At 43.3% G+C, this 21,525-nt stretch overlaps 2 protein-coding genes across 3 annotated transcripts in view; both read right to left on the minus strand.

Moving 5' to 3' along the window:
• Nucleotides 1-21,525, minus strand: part of LOC140723299 (uncharacterized) — a 246,128-nt gene that overhangs the window by 217,207 nt on the left and 7,396 nt on the right. The window lies entirely within an intron of this gene.
• On the minus strand, nucleotides 15,765-16,862 carry LOC140723304 (uncharacterized). The gene has a single exon (XM_073037905.1). The coding sequence runs from the start codon at nucleotides 16,860-16,862 to the stop codon at nucleotides 15,765-15,767; it is 1,098 nt and encodes a 365-aa protein (XP_072894006.1).

Consider the following 21,525-nt stretch of genomic DNA (forward strand, 5'->3'; position numbering starts at 1 on the left):
TTATTTCTATCAAATCATGAATTTACTTACGCACTTATATATTTTAATTAAAGCACTTATCTGAAGTGTTTATTTACATTGAACATTGAAGTCGTTGCGCTGACAAACCATAGAAAATTACAGACCAGTTGCTGTTCTACTGAATGTATCTGGTTGAGTACGAATAACATGCACAATGATGCCGGGCCGAATGGTCTGTTTGCCCTATGACTCTATTAACCGGAATGTACTGTTCGAACAACCGACACTAATCATTAATGATCTCTCCATCACACAATTATAACATAAACCAACTCAGGGAAAACAACGACTATATTAAGAGTAGTTACAGGATTTGAGAAAGTAAGAGAAAAAATACACCGGCTCCCACTGAATCGGTGGCTTCCAGGTACAGGACTGAGACGACATACTTAACGCTCGATCAGAGACTGACAAATACAGAATGAAACCCACACTCTCACACTGTAACAGAGACTGACAGATACAGAAGGAAACCCACACTCTCACACTGTAACAGAGACTGGCAGATACAGAATGAAACCCACACTCTCAATCTGTAACAGAGACTGGCAGATACAGAATGAAACCCACACTCTCACCCTATAGCACAGACTAGCAGATACAGAATGAAACCCACACTCTCACACTGTAGCAGAGACTGACAGATACAGAATGAAACCCACACTCTCACACTGCAACAGAGACTGCCAGATATAGAATGAAACCCACACTCTCACTCTGTAGCAGAGACTGGCAGATACAGAATGAAACCCACACTCTCACACTGTAGCAGAGACTGACAGATACAGAATGAAACCTACACTCTCACACTGTAACAGAGACTGGCAGATACAGAATGAAACCTACACTTCACACTGTAACAGAGACTGCCAGATACAGAATAAAACCTACACTCTCACACAGTAACGGAGACTGGCAGATACAGAATGAAACCCACACTCTCACACTGTAACGGAGACTGACAGATACAGAATGAAACCCACACTCTCACACTGTAACAGAGACAGACAGATACAGAATGAAACCCACACTCACACTGTAACAGAGACTGGCAGATACAGAATGAAACCCACACTCTCACACTGTAACAGAGACTGACAGATAGAGAATGAAACCCACACTCTCACACTGTAACAGAGACTGACACATACAGAATGAAACCCACACTCTCACACTGTAACAGAGACTGACAGATAGAGAATGAAACCCACACTCTCACACTGTAACAGAGACTGACAGATACAGAATGAAACCCACACTCTCACACTGTTGCAGTGACTGACAGACACAGAATGAAACCCACACTTTCACACTGTAACAGAGACTGGCAGATACAGAATAAAACCCACACTCTCACACTGTAACAGAAACTAACAGATACAGAAAGAAACCCACACTCTCACACTGTAACAGAGACTGACAGATACGGAATGAAACCCACACTCTCACACTGTAACAGAGACTGACAGATACAGAATAAAACCCACACTCTCACACTGTAACAGAGACTGACAGATACAGAATGAAACCGACACTCTCACACTGTAACAGAGACTGGCAGATACAGAATGAAACCCACACACTCACACTGTAACAGAGACTGGCAGATACAGAAAAAAACCCACACTCTCGCACTGTAACAGAAACTGACAGATACAGAATGAAACCCACACTCTCACACTGTAACAGAGACTGACAGATACGGAATGAAACCCACACTCTCACACAGTAGCAGAGACTGACAGATACAGAATGAAACCTACATTCTCACGCTGTAACAGAGACTGACAGATACAGAATGAAACCCACACTCTCACACTGTAACAGAGACTGACAGATACAGAATGAAACCCACACTCTCACTCTGTAGCAGAGACTGACAGATACAGAATGAAACCTACACTCTCACACTGTAACAGAGACTGACAGATACAGAATGAAACCCACACTCTCACTCTGTAACAGAGACTGACAGATACAGAATGAAACCCACACTCTCACACTGTAACAGAGACTGACAGATACAGAATGAAACCTACTTTCTCACACTGTAACAGAGACTGACAAATACAGAATGAAACCCACACTCTCACACTGCAACAGAGACTGACAGACACAGAATGAAACATAGACAATTACAGACCAGGTGCTGTACTACTGGATGTATCTGGTTGAGTACGAATAACATGCAGAATGATGCCGGGCCGAATGGTCTGTTTACCCTATGAATCTATTATCCGGAATGTACTGTTCGAACAACCGACACTATTCATTAATGATCTCTCCATCAAACAATTATAACATAAAACAACTCAGGGAAGACAACGACTATTTAAAGAGTAGTTACAGTATTTGAGAAAGTAAGAGAAAAAATACACCGGCTCCCACTGAATCGGTGGCTTCCGGCTACAGGACTGAGACGACACACTTAACGCTCGATCAGAGACTGACAAATAAAGAATGAAACCCACACTCTCACACTGTAACAGAGACTGACAGATACAGAATGAAACCCACACACTCACACTGTAGCAGAGACTGACAGATACAGAATGAAACCTACACTCTCACACTGTAACAGAGACTGACAGATACAGAATGAAACCCACACTCACACACTGTAGCAGAGACTGACAGATATAGAATGAAACCCACACGCTCACACTGGAGGAGAAACCGGCATGAAATGCATAGACACAGTCTATGGGAGAGACAGGGAGCGGTGTGTGTGTGTGTGTGTGTGTGTGTGTGTGTGTGTGTGTGTGTGTGTGTGTGTGTGTGTGTGTGTGTGTGTGTGTGTGTGTGTGTGTGTGTGTGTGTGCGCGCGCGTGCTTGTGTATGTGAGTGACAGTGTATCTGTGTGAGTGCATGTGTGTGAGAATGCTTGTGTCTCTCAGTATGTGTGTGTGTTTGTGTGTGTGTGTGTGTTGATAATACTTTTTAATATGGCTTTATTTGATGACGAGGCTTTATTTGACGACCCTACAAAGGGCACTGTAAAGGAAATGCCAAAGAAACGAGTATTTTTATGACAAAACTTGAGATCATATCGGAATGGAATCTATACATGATTTTGTTAAATCATGCCGGTATTTACACCAGAGAGAAAGTGTGTTGATGGTTGTGCTTGTAACCCAAGGGCAGTGAATGACAGCCTAATCAGCCCATTATACGTACTCCTACAGCTAATTGAACGCCACAGTGTTTCAGCATCTAACTGTTCCTCGGGTGGATTCAGCAGAGGGTTTGTCCGTCACTTTACCATTTCAAAATGCACATCACGAGCAGGTAATTTAAACACACACACACACACACACACACACACACACACACACACACACACACACACACACACACACACACACACACACACACACACACACACACAGAAACTACGTATGTGGAAAACATAGGTTACCAGATGGACTGAACCGTCGACACCTCTAGACTTAGAGAAGGTGTCGGAGATAAACATTACACGGGGGAGGCTGATCAAAATGATGTAAACATCGATATCGCCCAGGGCTGCTGGAGAACTGGACAGAGTGTCTGTGTACACAACGGGGATGTGTTATATCCGGGAGCAATAAGTGGATTGGGTGGGGTGGGCTTGTTGCCTGAGTGGCCGAAGTGGAGCTGCTGAATAAAAAAAAGTACAAAGTGAATAACATTAACTGAAATTCTGCAGAGGGAGACTGAGAGTGTCCCTGGATCCAGAGCACACTGAGAGGAAAACAGGTCTATTTGTAAATGAAACAATAGGAGTGACAGTGAAGATTGCCAAAAATGCCGGACACACCGATTCCCGATTGCTCGTCGAAAGAGAACCGAAGTGAAAGTATTATGTAGGAAAATAGGATCAGCCGTGACCGCTGCCAACACAACTGTGGAATATTGTAAACAGAGCCGATCATTGCTCACTTACTGGTCTCATTACATGCCCACAACATTTGCACCTGAGACACTGCCGGTGATGTAATTTGTTTGTTCGGTAACAATGGTCAGAGGTGGGACCTTGTCACTGGAGATCGATCCCCTGTATAAATCAGAGCCTGTTGCAGTACGTCAGCCCAGAGTGTCTTGCCGAGCTGTGGAATTCAGAGCAATCGCGTTCACTACGTCACTCAAATGGGATATCCAGTAATCCGGCGGATAGAAGACATTTACTACCCTGTTATTTCAGTCTTTGGAATTCCCGGTAAGCCACTGTCACTCCTGCAACCGGCAGAAACTGAGAGTTAACTCCGATGCTCTGAAGTGTTTCTGTCGCTACTTGTTTCCACAGCCACCTGTCCAGTCCCCGCATTTCAGTCATGGGCGGAAGGCGCTGACAATATTAATCCCTTTGCTTTCGTAGCAGGCAGCGCTCCATATTGGAGCCGAGATTCTGCCTTTGACTGAAATCCTCTCCGCTGTCTCGATGTCATGGAATAATTGTGAATGGAAATGTCTGCACAGGAGGACACCGGGCTACACTGCATCCGTGGGAGCCAGCCGACCTTCTGTTCTGTCCGTATGAATCGTCTGTAATTTGCGTGACTGGGTGACGGAACGACGCGAGTGGCTCATGTGAGCAGAGGGAACGGCCGATATGGATTTCATTTCATTCCTGTGCTGCTCAGAGCCAGTGATTCTGATATTTAATGTCCATCTCTTACTGCGGCCGTGGAAGCATTTAAGCAGCTCACCTCTCGTCAGTTTTGGTAATTCACCCAGATTTAACAGAACTCGCAGGAAGTCTCTGTCACGCCGATAATGCACACTCTCAGTCGCTCCATATGTCCCTGGTCCGGTTTCCACCCTCTGAGGCAGATAACAGAACACAAGATCTAATCTGATTCTATCACACTGCGGCTCGATTTCCCTGACTAGTCAGTAATTTCTCTGCTTCTTTCCTTCTCTCTTGCAGTGAACCTGGTGGCGATTGTTATCCTGTCCCGGGGAAAGTGCGGTCTCTCCAAATGCATCACTCGCTACCTGCTGGGAATGGCAGCGGCCGATCTCCTGGTCGTTATCTCTGACCCTCTGCTGAAGTGGACTGTTTTCATATATTTTAGTTCTTCCTTCCTCTATAGAACTCCCGTTTGCAGGGTCGTTCATTGTCTGCTCATAGCAAGCACCGGGGTCTCTGTCTGGCTGACAGTCGCGTTCACCGGTGACAGATTTGTGGCCATTTGTTGTGAAAAGCTGAAAACAAAATATTGTACCGAAAGAACGGCGGCTGTGGTTATCGGGACAGTGAGCGTTCTGGGCTGTTTGGAAAGTGTCCCTTTCCACTTTACATTGGAGCCTTTGATGAAAATTGATAGAGTTTTCTATGGCTGTGTGACCAAAGAGAGTTTCTTTACGTCCCCTTCGTGGGTCGCACTTCAGATGATTCATCGCATTTTCATCCCTTGTCTACCATTTGTTCTGATTTTATTGTTCAATGCTCTGACCGTTAGACGGATTTTTTCAGCCATTAATGCCCGGATCGGGCTCAGGGGCCGCCGCACCGGAAAGAATGAGAAAGACCCGGAGATGGAGAACCGAAGGAAATCGGTCGTTTTACTATTCAGTATAACCGGTAGTTTTATATTTCTGTGGTTAACACTGCTGGTTTTTGATATTTACGCACGGATTGTAAACATCCCTCGTTACTCGGTCGCGGATCCGATTTATATCGCAGACTCCTCGGCGGCGATGCTGCAGATCCTCAGCTCCTGCACCAACACATGTATTTACGCCGTGATTCAGAGCAAGTTCAGAGAGGAGCTGAAGAACGCGGTGATATACCCGCTGGAACTGTTAAGCAAATTCGTTAAATTGTAGAGCGACCAGTTGGTTTCTGTAGTGGAGTTAAAACAATCGTCATTTTCCTCCATAAGCTATCCGCTTGCCGATATGTAGAACCACGGGTAACAACTGAGCGCTCTGAAATACGCATGCGTTTAATGGTGATACATTTCACTCGCTGTCTACCCCGTAAATATGAAAATTGTCCTTCATTGGACTCCTGCCAAATATGTGAGACTCGCCTCAGTGGTAATGCACCCGGTGGCCGCTCTGTAGAACTCGGGCACTGTCCGGGACGGTCCAGTCAGGTCCCGCCCGTTTTATTTTCATTCCCTCCGTGACATCTCATTCTTCGTTCTGGTGATGCCCTCTGTGCTTTTCCCCGGGTTTGTTCAGTCAGGATGGATCAACTCCCTTTTCTTCAGCCTCTCCGCTGTTTCTCATTCTTCCTTTTAGTGACGTTCCCGGTATTTACTCCAAAACCTCTCTCAGGATGCCATCGATCTCACCAGAAACTTCCCCCGTTGTGTCTTCCCCAACGCCTGTGCACCGGTTTAGATTGGCGAGTTTCACCATGAGGGAAACATGATCGGACTGGGAAACATATAACGGGGTCAATGTGGGGTTTTTTTCAACTCCGTCTCAATCTCCGGATAGCTCCCTCTTTATCCCCGCATATCTCCGTCTTTCATTCTGTTCATATCCCGTGGCCCCGTGACAATCTGTTTCCTTACTTCTCCCTCTGAGCTATTTCTCTCCCCGACCACACGTCCGCTCCCCTACTGAACAAAATAAATCACATCGCAGTATGTTGGCAAATGTATTTATACTGATTATAAATGTATGTAAAACTTTAGAGAACTTCCAAAGCCACAGGAAAATGTTATTTGATTTTTTTTGGGCTCTCTCTCTCTCTCTCTGATCGAACTGATCTCCATCTGAAAGTGTAATCGATTTTTGGGAAAAATAAGGAGTGATACTGGATATCGGAATTCAGACATAAATTAATGGAAACGCTCAGTTTGTAAGGCACGGTCGGTTAAAATATTCATTAATATTTCAGTCATCTGTGCTTATCGTTCATCACCATGTTAAAAATGTCAAATGCCTCGTGTCTGAGGATTCGGACACTGTATCTTTCACATTGATTATCTGATGCGGAAAGCCACACAGAGAAATTTCGCAGAATTACTTTAAACGATGTTGTACCGCTTTCTGATGGAGCATTACACACTCTGTTGCATTTCCAGTTCCGTCTCACTGATGTCTGTCCTGCCACCGATCAGCATTATACAACACCGGTGATTCTACACTCCCGGGGTTTGACGGAAGTAAGAGTCGACCTGACAGGTAACTTTTCGAGGGCAGGATAGATTTATGCGCCTCGCGCTAGTCATTAGTAACTCAACACTTTATTATACATGACTGTTCCAGTGATCCGTGACGATTATGTCCCATCTCCGTCCACCCGTTGAAGACAATCACAGTTTGAATCCGAAGGGACTTCATTCTAGTCTTGGTCAATTTAACTCCCAATCAGTTTGAGAGGATTAGTGACTACAACACAGCTGCCTGGCAAGAATAAATGACAAGACCATTGCATTCCGGAGATGGTAATGACCCGGGGTTAACTTTGTTGTGTCAATGAACTACACGTCCTTCTGTTGTTGACTGCTGTCTGTGTCCAATCACAAACAAGGGAAAATCTGCAGATGCGGGAAATCAAAGTAATGGACGCAAAATCCTGGAGGAACTCAGCAGGTCAGGCAGCGTCTAAGTAAAAGAGCAAATAGTGACGTTTCGGGCCCAGACCCTTCATCAGGGTGATCCAATACAGTAGGATTGGACTTTTCCACCACAACTGCAGGGTCGGCGACAGATTTTAGGCAACCAGACATGCCGATTACAACTGGTGGTAATTGTAATGAATAATATGGATTGGGTCGTCGGAGGGCTCCATGTCGATGTGTTAAACTGCCACAAGCAAACCTTTGCAGTTCATTTACAAATAATTGGGAAGGAGCTGGATAATCAGACATGCCCAGAGCAGGGGCAGTTGACAAAGCAGAATCAAGAGCATTAAAGACTGTATTCAGTTCCCGAGTCCAATGTATTTCGGCTGACATGCTCGGTAAGGAGGCTTGTCGACGAGGAGCCTCCATTATTCGATATTCAGGAATCCAATGTCTACAATATTTGACCATTCCCAAAACGGGAAGCATTTCAGTTCGGGTGCGGGGAGGTGGTGCATTAATAAAAGCTGCAATTCGTTCTTTGGCAAATTGTTCAGTTCCTTGAGAAACCATGTCTCCCAAATCCTGTAGAGAGGGCTGACAAAGCTGATGTTTGTTGAGGGATACCTCTTGTCTCTTTTCAGCCAGGCTTGGCAGCAGAGCCGCAATGTCATTTGTTCGCAATTAACTCGGCCGAGAGTGATAATCGGCAGTTTGTCAATTTCTACTTTCCCCTGGCAACCGTTGGGCGCTTAAATCCCGTGTGACTGCTGCGGCATAAACCGAGGGGTCTCAGTTTACCCATGATGCACCCTGGTCCGAGTTCACAGTCCACCACTGTAAGTGAAAGCAAACAAATACTGACTGTCCTTGTGTAATGGGATGGAGAAAAAGGCAGAACAGGGTCTATAACAGAATAACATCAGATGCGGCAGGAATATGGAGAGGATGACGTCAGCATCGGTCACGACGGGACCAAGAGGTACAACTATCTTGTTAATTTCCCTTAAGTCTGGTAAAAAAAAATCACTCATTATCACGACTTGCGTTTGGAATTGGTAAAACAGGGGAATTACAGGGACTACAGGATGGGAGCACCACTTCCTGATCCAACAGCGCTTCTATGCCAGGCTTCATACCTTTCACTGCCTCCGGTGACAAATTATATTTCCGTATCGAGGGTGGAACAACATTGGTCTTCCTGTGGTGGGGCGGAATGTACAATCCCACATGGTTCTTGTGTACCGACCACAGGGAGGGAGGTGACCCCTCCGGTGACAAATTATATTTCCGTATAGAGGGTGGAACAGCATTGGTCTTCCTGTGGTGGGGCGGAATGTACAGTCCCACATGGTTCTTGTGTACCGACCACAGGGAGGGAGGTGACCCCTCCGGTGACAAATTATATTTCCGTATAGAGGGTGGAACAGCATTGGTCTTCCTGTGGTGGGGCGGAATTTACAATCCCACATGGTTCTTGTGTATCGACCACAGGGAGGGTGGTGACCCCTCCGGTGACAAATTATATTTCCGTATAGAGGGTGGAACAGCATTGGTCTTCCTGTGGTGGGGCGGAATGTACAATCCCACATGGTCCTTGTGTACCGACCACAGGGAGGGAGGTGACCCCTCCGGTGACAAATTATATTTCTGTATAGAGGGTGGAACAGCATTGGTCTTCCTGTGGTGGGGCGGAATGTACAATCCCACATGGTTCTTGTGTATCGACCACAGGGAGGGAGGTGACTGTGAAAGCAAAAGGTGTACGACACGCTCGGGCAAAGGAGGGGGAGCAAGCAGGTAAAACTTTGTTTTAACGCTGAAAAGGGCGAAGATTAAATTTCCAGAATGATGTTGTGGAGTAGCGTTAGTATTAGGCAGTGATGTAGACTGTGTGAGGTTTAACCCTGTAAAGTCTGAAGCTCGGGTTCGAGTAGTTCAGGAGTTGCAGGGAGTTTGATGGCAATAGTAACATGAGAAGTTCGGTTTGGCAGTTTAAACCGCTAATTCTGTCCTTCACTCATAAACAGTTCTGCCACTGTGTCTTCTGGACCATAATAGATGCGTCCGGTTAGAGAAAGAGTTTCTGCTCTGTTAGTCACGGAAAGGAGCTTCTGGTGATCGGTCGACTGAGATGTTTCAGTGTATCGGGCGGTGTAATGGAAATACATCAGAGGTCAGCCTGTCAGGATAAGCTGTCGTTGACAATCAGCGTCGTTGGGCAGTTTAAGAATGTCTGGACTATCTGCACGGTAGCGCAGAGTTGTCCTGCAAGTCTATTCCAGCAGATGATTCCCATGTGTCAGGGAAACGGGAAACACAGTCAGTCATATGTTCTCCTGTTTTTTGTCTGCACCTGACAACCTCTTCAAAATCACTATGGCTTCCCCATAATGGCAACCTTACACGATCCCCTGTAACCACTTTCCATTAGTAACGTTATCTCCATCATTATTGTTTCTCACTTTATTCCTCTGCGAACTTCAAAATGTCCTTGCACTGCAGTCCAAGTCGGTCCCACGCACCACTTTCAACAACATCTGACCATTTCCAGGCAAGGGGTTATAAATCTTACAAATTTGTCCCATAGCCTGAACCTTTGACAGGGCCAGCGGCCGGATTACCGCGACGGGGCAATCATTTTGTTTTGGATAGTGTGAAACCGGATCTATTCTGATTCGCTTCCCGTTTCCTGGTTAAATACGCAAATTATATTCGTGTCTAGTTTGATTTTTAGTCCTTTCCGCCAGTGGACAAGCGACCCTGAAAATGGGCTCATCTATCCTTGGATAGTTCTTTGTCTTGCGGTTTGTCCCCCTTCTGCTCGTCGGCTTCGGTTGCCTGGGCGTTATAAGGCGGGTCGGGGTGTTTGATTCTGCTGTACAGCTTCTGCGAACATTAAAACTTCGATCAGATCTGAATCCGTGGCGGGCTCGGGCTCTCTCAGACTCTCTAGGTGAGGATATAAGCCTTGAGACACCTCCCGGTTCTTCTGTTCGGACGTCTTCTGCAGAGTCGGTCTATTTATTGGTTTCGGAGAATGATGTTGCTGAGCTACCTCCAGCCTTTTCTCAAGTCAAGTCAAGATTATTGTCATTTAGCGAAACAACGTTTCGTTTCCGCGACCCAGGGCACTCACAACCCACAGATACTTAGAAAAACAAAGACAACATACTCCGTTGACCAGGCTCAAAATAACAAAGTCAATTGCATAAATCAAAACACTTTATTAAATCCCGCGTAGAGTCTCCGTCTCCTCTAACAGTATCTTGTTTAAAATATTGAATTTTCTTTATCTCAAAAGACTCCCATAGAGCCACCGTCCTTGTGTCCAACCACACAAGTCACTGGTAAAAGAAATCACATGTCTAGTATATCCACTTTCCAACTAGCCATCATCAGCAGTGGAGATTGGCGGCACCAGCGGCTCTCCCCGGGATTTCGCTACTCGTTCAATCTGCCGGCGCAACTTTCTCATTTTTTTTCTTTACCTTTACAGAGAAAACTCACCTCGCATTTCTGTCAGCAATCTTTACTATCATTACTTACCATCTTCCTTCAATCTACTTACCTGGTTTTCATCATTATCTTTACAGGAAACTCTCTCCCCCGCATTCCTGATCAACTTTACTGTCACTGCTTCCCATCCGCCTTCAATCTACTTACCTGCTCCTGCAAAGGAAAGACAATCAGTCACAAGCACAAGCGTGAACGACATTTCGTTCCGTTCGCCACTTGCAGACTTATTTATTGTTTACTAATCGGAAAACATCTTGGGTGGGACTAGGATCCGGATCCTCACGTCCTTACTTCCAACAATACTTCACATAATACTGCGGTCTTTCCTACTTGATCTTGCCGATGCCGTCCTTTCTACCCGGTCATGGGCCAGGAGGCTCAAAGCGGATCACCCAACGGGTAGCTAACTCGAAGTTGCCATTCCCACCCACAGTTACTCCATCGTTCGAAACCATTTTGTTGGCATCCTGCTTAACTAAGGCAAATTGTCAGAGATGTTAAAGAATCAAGTTCAGTTGGCAAATCTTTTATTTAACATGCTATCACGGAGAGTCCACATGCGTGGAACTCTAAGGTACCAATGCTTCTCTTTATATCTAGTAGCAGAGAGGTGTGTGAAATCTCAGCAGAACAATGGAGTTAGTTCACAATGTTTATTTTCATGATTTATTGTTCATCCGTTTAAAACTGTTCATCCATTTGCGCAGCTGTATTATGGTTCTGAGGAACAGTAGTGACAGGCACGATATTATTTCGTGGAAAACGCAGAAGTCCAGAATCTCACAAAGCTTAAGCAACATACAGCCCTGTAAACCTTATATTCGGAAATTTCATCCATAGGGATGGCGGTTGGATGTCAGAGAGACAGAGCGAGGGTGTTGGTGGTGAATAATGTTCGGTGGGAGGGAGAGCGTGAATGCCGTCAAGGAAGGAGTCACAAAGACGGGAAAACTTTGTCCAGACCCGATTCCTGCCTGGGCACAGGCTGTCTAGGTGAGGATATAGACTCTGAGATTCCTCACCTTTCTTTTGCTTGGACATGGTTTGGACAGTCAGTCTATGTTTTTCTCGGAGGTTGGTGTGGCCTAGCTACCTCCAGTCGAGTTTACTGTCATTTAATAACACACATGCACACCGACAAACTAGACAAGGTTTCTCCGAGCCGGGTTGTAAAGAACAGCAGCACAAACAACACACAGAACACACAACTACTTATGAAAGAAAGGACAGCATCCTCCGATGAGCCACGCACAGATAAACAAAGTAAATCAAAACACGTTATTATATTCAGATTCAGTTTATTTGTCATTTAGAAACCACAAATGCAATGCAGTTAAAAAAAAGAGACAACGTTCCCCCAGAATGATATCACAAAAGCACATGACAAAACAGACTACACCAGAAAATCCACATAACGTTTGGCAATCCCCAATCCAGGGTCCGGAGAGAATGCTGCGTATTCTTAGCACGTTACCCAGAAAGGAGCTCCAAACCTACCAGACAAAACAAGACCAAAAACTAAAGCTACAAAACCTGCACGAAACCACGTAGTTACAGCAGTGCAAACAATAGCATAATTCATTCAAAAAAAAACAGACCATGGGCACAGTAAAAATAGTCCAAAGATGTTAAAAGACTATAAGTTCAAAAGAAACCACCACACAGTTTCCACAAGTCCACAGGGTCCCGATAGACTCGTCATCCCACGCAGGCAGCAGAAGGGAATACCCCCGCTATGGACTTCCGCGGCGCCGCCCGACTCAGCCTCGCAGACACAGCACACAGTGAAAGCGACCTGACCGCAGCGGACTCCATATCCGGCGTACCTCCGAGCCTCCGACCATCCCCTCCGGCAAAGCTTCTCCGAGCACCATCCTCTGCCGAGCGTATTAAGACGGCCCCGCCAACGCGACCCCGAGGAATGGGGGCCTGTTCTTCCCAGCTGAGTCCCGGATCTCACAGCAGCAGCAGCAACGAAGAAGGTCTTCCTGGAGATTTCCAGATGTTCCTCCGTGCTCCCACGTCCGTTTTTCATCCGATTATGATTGCGCACGGCACCCCGCTTCACAAATAACAGATAATCAGCTCCGGAATGGCCGCTGCAAGCTCCGTCGCGCCGCCATCTTGGATTACACTTGAATTTGAACGTGATTCAGCACTCCATATGTGTATATGCAATTGTGATAAGAAATACAGACCAGAAAACTTAAATGAGAAGCTACCTCAGAAAAACAAATCATCACTGTGGAAGAAAACCTTAACTAGTGGAATGAGTATGACCTTCCATGGGAGACATCCCAACGATCTGAGCAGACTAGATGTTGACAAGGAATCATCGAGCACCCGACTGAGAGTTGGAGACCTCGTCCCAGAAACAGAGGGGTTCCTTGCGGAAATACAGGACAAGGTGGTTAACAAAAGGGGAAGAAAATCACAAATACATACAATACAAACAAGGCAATCAATGCAGAAAATGCTAAGAGAAACCAGACACAATCCAACACATTCCAGGGTCCTGCGGCAGTTGAACTCAATCTGATTAATTATGCAGCTGCAATCAAGTGGCAAATATCATTCACCAAAATCTTGCTTTAAAATACAAACGGATGAATGACCATGTTAACCTAATTAAGGTACAATAAATTCCAGCCTGATCCACTTAGTCAAAATCTCACAATTTATATGATAATTGATACATTATTACAGATAGGACAATCCATAATAACCATCCTGATATAATATTACAGGATAAACAAGCAAATCCCTCAATAGATATAACAATTCTGAACACACACGTTCCCTGACCAGTGGAGCACCTCACCACAGGTATTGTTTGTGTCATTAGTCAGACAAACAAATTATTTTCTCTATCAGCTTCCAAATGTTGCTACTCTGTCATTCATTGCCACACCCCGCTGCTGATTTCCTTCTCCTCATCATATGTTCTTACCTCGACCATCGTCCAGAGCCCCAAACTCTGCCCTGTGCAGACTCTCCTCTGGTTTCTGATCCTGCTCCTTTGAACATCCAACCAATGTTTTCGCATTCTGCTTTCAGTCTTTAGAGGACAGCGTGTTTTCTAACAACTCTTTAGAAGCAGGGAAAATGACCCATAATGTGGAAATGAGCCATGAATAAGGAGGGTATCTCCCAAATTCATTCTTCCTCAGCTCAGAGATTTCAGGGGCAAAGAACATCTCAGACAGAACTGCAGTCAGCTCAACTTCTTCAGTCTGGAGAAAATTCAAGGGGAACCTTTTCACCCACAGAGTGGTGACTGTTTGGAACCCGTCCCACGGGGGAACAAGAGGTGAACGACAGGGGAGGATTTAAAAGGACTGTCGTGGGACAGAATCACTGGCAGGGTCCAGCAGGCCTGAGTTGACTCTCTGCTCAGTTTAAGATAGTACATAGGGCCAATATGTCTAAAGATAAATTGGGGCATATATTTCCTAATATAAGCCCTATTTGTGACAGATATAACGTAGAAGTAGCTGCTCTAAGAGATGTGTTTAGAATATTGTCTAAAGTTATAGATTTGGATGTTCAACTCAATTTCTCTTACGGCAATTTTTGGGATTATTCTAAAGGAAATAGGGAGAGTATCTGCTTCCACTCAACATGCAATAGCCTTTTCAACTTTACTGACGAGGAGTACTATCTTGTTATATTGGAAAGAATCTAATCCTCTACTGTTTTCTATTGGCTCACCTCCATTATGTCATATCTAAGCTTGGAGAAAATTAGAAGCTGGACGTTTGATACATCGTTTAATTTTGAGCAAGTCTGGTGACCTTTTATTCAATATTTTCATATGATTTAATTTATTTGTTCTTTATTCTCTTTAGGAAAAATCCTTATCTGTGAAGGTTTGGAGGTGACTGGAAGGGTGCCTTTTCTCTTTGTTTTTCTTCTAATTTTATCCTCAATTGGACTGCCCAATCTCTTTTCTTATTCAGTTTAGTGTTTTTTTTCCTGCATATAAATAAAATTTTCCAATCTTTTTTTAACGATTTATTAAGAGTTGTGTTTTTTTGATTACACTGTATATATAACAGCATAACATTAAACCTATCTGATTTTGACAATATATACTTTTCTTTATTGCTGTTTATGTCTTTTGTATTATCTGTTTGCTAAACCTCTCCACTGATATGTATATTTTTCTTTACTGGAAATCAATAAAAACATTGAAAAAATGAAAATGACTGTCCTGGAACAGAATCACTGGCAGGGTCCAGCCGGCCTGAGTTGACTCTCTACTGTACGCTAGGTGTGTTATAAATTCACCAAGTACTGGAGACAGAGTTTAAAATAGAACTGACTTATTTCTGTGATCCAGAATATTAAACTCCAGTCCCATTAAAGATGAATGTGCAGCAGAAGAAACTCCTCCCATGCCCAGTGACCAGGGTGCAGAACTGGGTGTGGTGATCAGCAGCAATAATTTACGAGTCACTCTTCAAATTGCATTCAGCAATGGTGATGAACAAATATCCAGCATGCAGCTTATTTAAAGGTTCTCCCCAGTGTGAATCCAGTAGTGTGTCACAAGGTTAGATGACTGAGTGAATCCTTCCCCACATTCACAGCAGGTGAACGGCCTCTCCCCAGTGTGAACTCAATGATGCACATAAAGTTGAGATGACTGAGAGAATCTCCTCCCAGTGTCTAAGTAGGTGATCAGCCTCTACCCAGTGTGAACTGACTGGTGTCTCAGTAGGGCAGATGACCGAGTGAATCCCTGTGCACACATTCTGAGCAGGTGAATGGCCTCTCCCCAGTGTGAACTCGCTGATGTACCTTCAGATGGGATGACCGAGTGAATCCATTCCCACATTCTGAACAGGTGAACGGCTTCTCCCCAGTGTGAACTCGCTGATGTACCAGTAGGTCAGATGACCGAGTAAATCCCTTCCCACATTCTGAGCAGGTGAATGGCCTCTCCCCAGTGTGAACTCGCTGATGTACCAGTAGGTCAGATGACCGAGTGAATCCCTTCCCACATTCTGAGCAGGTGAATGGCCTCTCCCCAGTGTGAACTAACTGATGTACCTTCAGTTTAGATGACTGAGTGAATCCCTTCCCACAGTCTGAGCAGGTGAACGGCCTCTCCCCAGTATGAACTCGCTGATGTACCTTCAGTTGAGATGACCAAGTGAATCCCTTCCCACAGTCTGAGCAGGTAAATGGCCTCTCCCCAGTGTGAACTCTCTGATGTTCCTTCAATTTAAACGACTGTGTGAATCCCTTCCCACATTCTGAGCAGGTGAATGGCCTCTCCCCAGTGTTAACTCGCTGATGTAACTTCAGTTTACATGACCGAGTGAATCCCTTCCCACAGTCTGAGCAGGTGAACTGCTTCTCCCCAGTGTGAACTCGCTGATGTACCTTCAGATGGGATGACCGAGTGAATCCCTTCCCACAGTCTGAGCAGGTGAATGGCCTCTCCCCAGTGTGAACTCGCTGATGTAATTTCAGATTAGATGAGTAAGTGAATCCCTTCCCACAGTCCGAGCAGGTGAATGGCCTCTCCCCAGTGTGAACTAACTGATGTTCCTTCAGAGTGGATGACCGAGTGAATCCCTTCCCACAGTTTGAGCAGGTGAATGGCCTCTCCCCAGTGTGAACTAACTGATGTACCTTCAGATGGGATGACCGAGTGAATCCCTTCCCACATTCTGAGCAGGTGAATGGCCTCTCTCCAGTGTGAACTCGCTGATGTACCAGTAGGGTGGATGAATGAGTGAATCCCTTCCCACAGTCTGAGCAGGTGAACGGCCGCTCCCCAGTGTGAACTCGCTGGTGAGCCATTAGATCAGATGACTGAGTGAATACTTTCCCACAAGTTCAGCAGATGAGCAACCTTTGCCCAGTGTGATCTGACTGCTGTGTCCACAGGTGGGATGACCGACTGAACCCCTTCTCACACACAGAACAGGTGAGTGGCCTTGCCCAGTGTGAACTTGCTGATATACCTTCAGATGAGATGACCGAGTGAATGCACTCCCACTGTCTGAGCAGGTGAATGGCCTCTCCCCTGTGTAAAATGATCGGCGTGCCAGTTGGTCAGATGACCAAGTGAATCCCTCTCCACAGTCTGAGCAGGAAGGATGATCGAGTGAATCCCTTGCTCCACTTCTTAAATATCTAGACCGAGACAGCAAAACTATATTCGAGATTTCCGTAGACAAATTTCTTGTCATTTTTAACCTGTAAAGAAGGACAACATTTCAGATGAGCTCACTTGAGTTGCCAAAGTGTGATCTGATATCACACTGTTAGAGTGTGGTTCAACCCAAGTTGGAGAGAGAAATCACCTTCTAACTGGGCAAAGTGTTAGTATCTGGAATGACCATCAAACTCTCTGATGGTCGAGAAGTATGGGGCATTTCTGCCATCTCCAGTCTGTTACTTGGCTCAGTTTGACTCTCTCCATTGGCAATATTCCCCGTTCCCCCTGAGCTGCATGGGTGCCTGGCCCCACAGTAACTGAAACACTCTCACGCAAGTAGCTTTTGTTGACATACAGCTGGGATTTTCTTTTATGTACTATTAATTTAAAGTGCCATAGACTTAATGCCATGTTTAGTTCCACATTGGAGATAAATGGTTTGTAATTCTGAGAATTAGTTAAAACCTGAGCAGAAGGATATAAATAAAGGAATTTAAACAATTGAATAAAATCAGGCCCAAAATTAAATTTTCTGATGTTTTAAATAGATAATTCCATTCAACCCAATCAAAGGCCTTCTCAGCACCTAAGGATGTCACACATTCCAATGTCTCTTTAGAAGGAGAATAAATGACATTTAATAAACAACAAATAGTGAAATGAGAATATTGATCTTTAATAAATCCAGTCTGGTCATTTGAGGTTGTCCTTTGAGTCCTTTGCTCTTTGATCTGGCCTTAGAACACTTAGCTATTGCCTTTAGAGAATCTCAGTGTATCACTGGGATATTAAGGAGAGGTATTATTCACAAAGTTTTGTTCTATGCCGATGACCTACTACTTTATATTTCTAATGTCGAAACTTCTGTGCTTTCTTTACTTTCTTGTTTCAGCCAATTTTCAGGATATAATCTAAATTTACATAAGACTGAACTTCTTCCTTTGAATAATTTGGTACCCATTCATACTAACCTTCCTTTTAAAACTGTAAGAAATCAATTAACCTATTTTGGTGTAATAATTACTAAGATTTATAAGCTATTATTTAAAGGAAGTTTTTTCACTCTATTGGGTTACGTTAAAAGGACACTTTCAAAATGGTTGCCTCTTTCATTATCGTTGATTGGCCGAATCAATTCTATTAAAATGAATCTTACCTAAATTTAAATAGCTTTTTTAGGCCTTACCCGTCTTTATTCCGCAATCCTTTTTTGATTTTCTTGACTCTACCCTATCTTCCTATATATGGAAACATAAACTTTCTCGACTAAATAAATTTCATTTTCAAAAAGCAAGAAAGAATGGAGGTTTAGCATGACCAAATTTTATGTTTTATTACTGGGCAGGCAATATATGGAACCTCACATTTTGGTCATACTATATTAACCATGAGGACTGTCCTGTTTGGGTTTCTATGGAAGCTAATTCTGTTCATAAATTCTCTATTATTTCTCTTCTTGGATCTTCACTTCCTTTATTTTTAAGTAAACTAACTGACAGTTTCGTAGTTAAACATACTTTGAGGATTTGGATACAATTTAGAAAATATTTTGTTTTAATGAGACATTCTCTATCAAGTCCTATTTGTTCTAGCTATTTTTTAAACCTTTTTTGATCGATGTAGTTTTTAAAGAATGGGATAGACTGGGTATTAAATGCTTCCAGGATTTGTTAGTTGGAGGAAGTCTTTTCGCTTGAGCAATTGTCAGCTAAATATAGCTTACCAAAAACCTTTTTTTTATATCTGCAATTTAGGGAATTTCTGCAGTCTCAATTGCATACATTTCCAAAAAGTCCAGGTAAGAATTTATTAGATGTAATTTTTAATCTGAAAACTTTTCAGAATGGTTCAATATCCAATATTTATGGCATGCTGTTGAGAATGACAAATGTTCCTTTAGACAAAATTAAAAATCTCTGGGAACAAGATTTGCAGACTTCAATCTCTGAGGAACCTGGAATGAAATTTATAAATTGGTTAATACTTCATCGTTATATGCCTGCCATCCCTTCCTACAATTTAAAGTAGTCCGTAGGGCCCATATGACTAAGGATAAGCTCTCTCATTTTTATTTGGATATGTCTCCCTATTGTGACAGGTGCAACTATGGAGTAGCTTCATTGATTCTTATGTTTCGGATATGGCCGAGTCTTGAAAAATACTGAAAGGAAGTATTTCAAACCTTTTCTGCACTTTTTAAAGTTAATTTTAAGCCTAATCCTTTGACTGCCTTATTTGGTATTGTTGGAGGGCAAGATATGATTTTGGACATACCTGATCAGTGGCTACGTGATGTTACGTCATGCTTAAATTTCGAAAAGATTCGGTGTTCAATTTCTGAATCAAAGACTTTAAAACATAATGGGGACCATTTTTGAATTATTTTCAAAGCATTTGATTTGTTGTTACGTACAGATGTTGGCTCATATTATCATCTAGTTCTTTATAATGATAAGGACGTTTTTCATTTTTTTTCTTTTTTTTACCAAGCTGCTTTTTGTTGGTAGCGGATTAGATTTTTTTTGTATAATGATAAAATTAGAAGATTTCAATATTATGATTTAAGTCAATTTACATGAATATATTCATTAGGCTTTACAATTCAACCACCAGGACTTAAGAACTTTTTAAAAGCTATTATTAATGCTTTTTGAGTAAGTGATTTAGATGCATATCATATTTTTTTTACTGAGTTAAGTATTGTATGTAATTAGTTTTGCTACAACAAGTGTACGGGACATTGGAAAAAAGGTTGAATTTCCCCATGGGGATGAATAAAGTATCTATCTATCTATCTATGATTATAAGTGTGTTTCTAATATACAGTATTTGGTACCATTTTATCATTTTTTATAGTTTATTAAATATATATATATATATATATATACACACACACAATCAATAAAAATATTGAAAAAAAATCTCCGGATCTGGCTGGTGGCACAGTGGCAACAGTGCCGGACTTCAGAATGAACCTGAATTTGAATCCAGCCGGCTCCCCTGCACACTTTCCATCCATGCCGGGTTACGGGCTGCTGATTTCTTTGGAACCACTGCTGTAACTTGCCTCGTACGCGGTTGCCCACGACGCCAGAGAGGCATGGAGGGAAATCGTCCGCTAACCGAAGAAACTCAGGTTGCAGCGTACGTTTCCTTAAATATCTCCCAAAACCATTGCCTCATTCAATTTACTATCTCATCTTGAATGCTAAGTGACTGAACCTTCTTGACCAACCTCCCATTTGTGACTTTGTCAAGTGCCCATGTAGAAAACATCAGCTGCCTTGCCTTCATCCACTTTCCTGATAGCTTTCTCCAGAGACTCTATAAGATTGGTTAGACATGACCTACCATGCACAAAACCATGCTGTCTATCCTTAATCAGTCCACATCGATCCAAATACTTACCGTAGATGTCGGATTATAAGCCACTACTTTTTTCCCACGCTTTGAACAGCTTTGACACTGCGGCCTTTACTACAGTGCGGCTAATGCATGGTTTTATTTCATGCCGCCAAAAACATTTTGCCTCGTAACAGTAGACCAATAAAATTGATGAGTAGTTCACAGAGGTCCAATGAAATTGTACGATAAATCAAGCGCACTTTCACAATTAAATTATTGTAAATCAGTCATTTGTACTCACCCTCATCAACATGGAAAACACTCGAAGAAAAGCATTGTGCTGCCTTTATGGCAGTTATTTAGTTTATAATATTTTCGCTTAGTTATTCATTTGTTAGTATTTTCTAGTTAAAGTTAAAAGTGTTAAGTATATTTGTTTTCTGTACATCCCGGGATACTATGACATCACATCCGGTTTCGCCGCGTCTTGTGGGAAATACCGGTTTGCGATAAATGGGAAGGTGGGTGCGAGCACATTAGCCTAGCGCATTAGACCCGAGCGCATTAGACCCGAACGAAAACGCTGCTTTTAAGTTAAAGGCGATCAATAACTTTTCCTGGTAGGCTGCAGTATATATTTTTTTACCAGTCGTTAGGAGATATTGGAATGTTGTTCGTGCACTGTTTAGTAAAAAAGTATACGCAACGTAATTTGTGTGTTACCGATACGTATGTATATTTAAAAGTAGCCGTGTTAGAGGCACGGTTCGAAAAAAAGCATTTGCAATATGTATTTGTTTATGTTACCATACGGATTTAATTAAAAGTTAAAAAATCCTCACGTGTAATATCTTTCTGTGTAAATATCTCATATTACAACGTGGGACACCTGCGGCCTAAAATCCGGTGCGGCTTGTACAAGTACAAAATTGATTTTCTTTCTAAAATTAGAGCCAG

This window comes from Hemitrygon akajei, unplaced genomic scaffold (genome assembly GCF_048418815.1).
Source record: "Hemitrygon akajei unplaced genomic scaffold, sHemAka1.3 Scf000108, whole genome shotgun sequence".
Classification (NCBI taxonomy): domain Eukaryota; kingdom Metazoa; phylum Chordata; class Chondrichthyes; order Myliobatiformes; family Dasyatidae; genus Hemitrygon; species Hemitrygon akajei.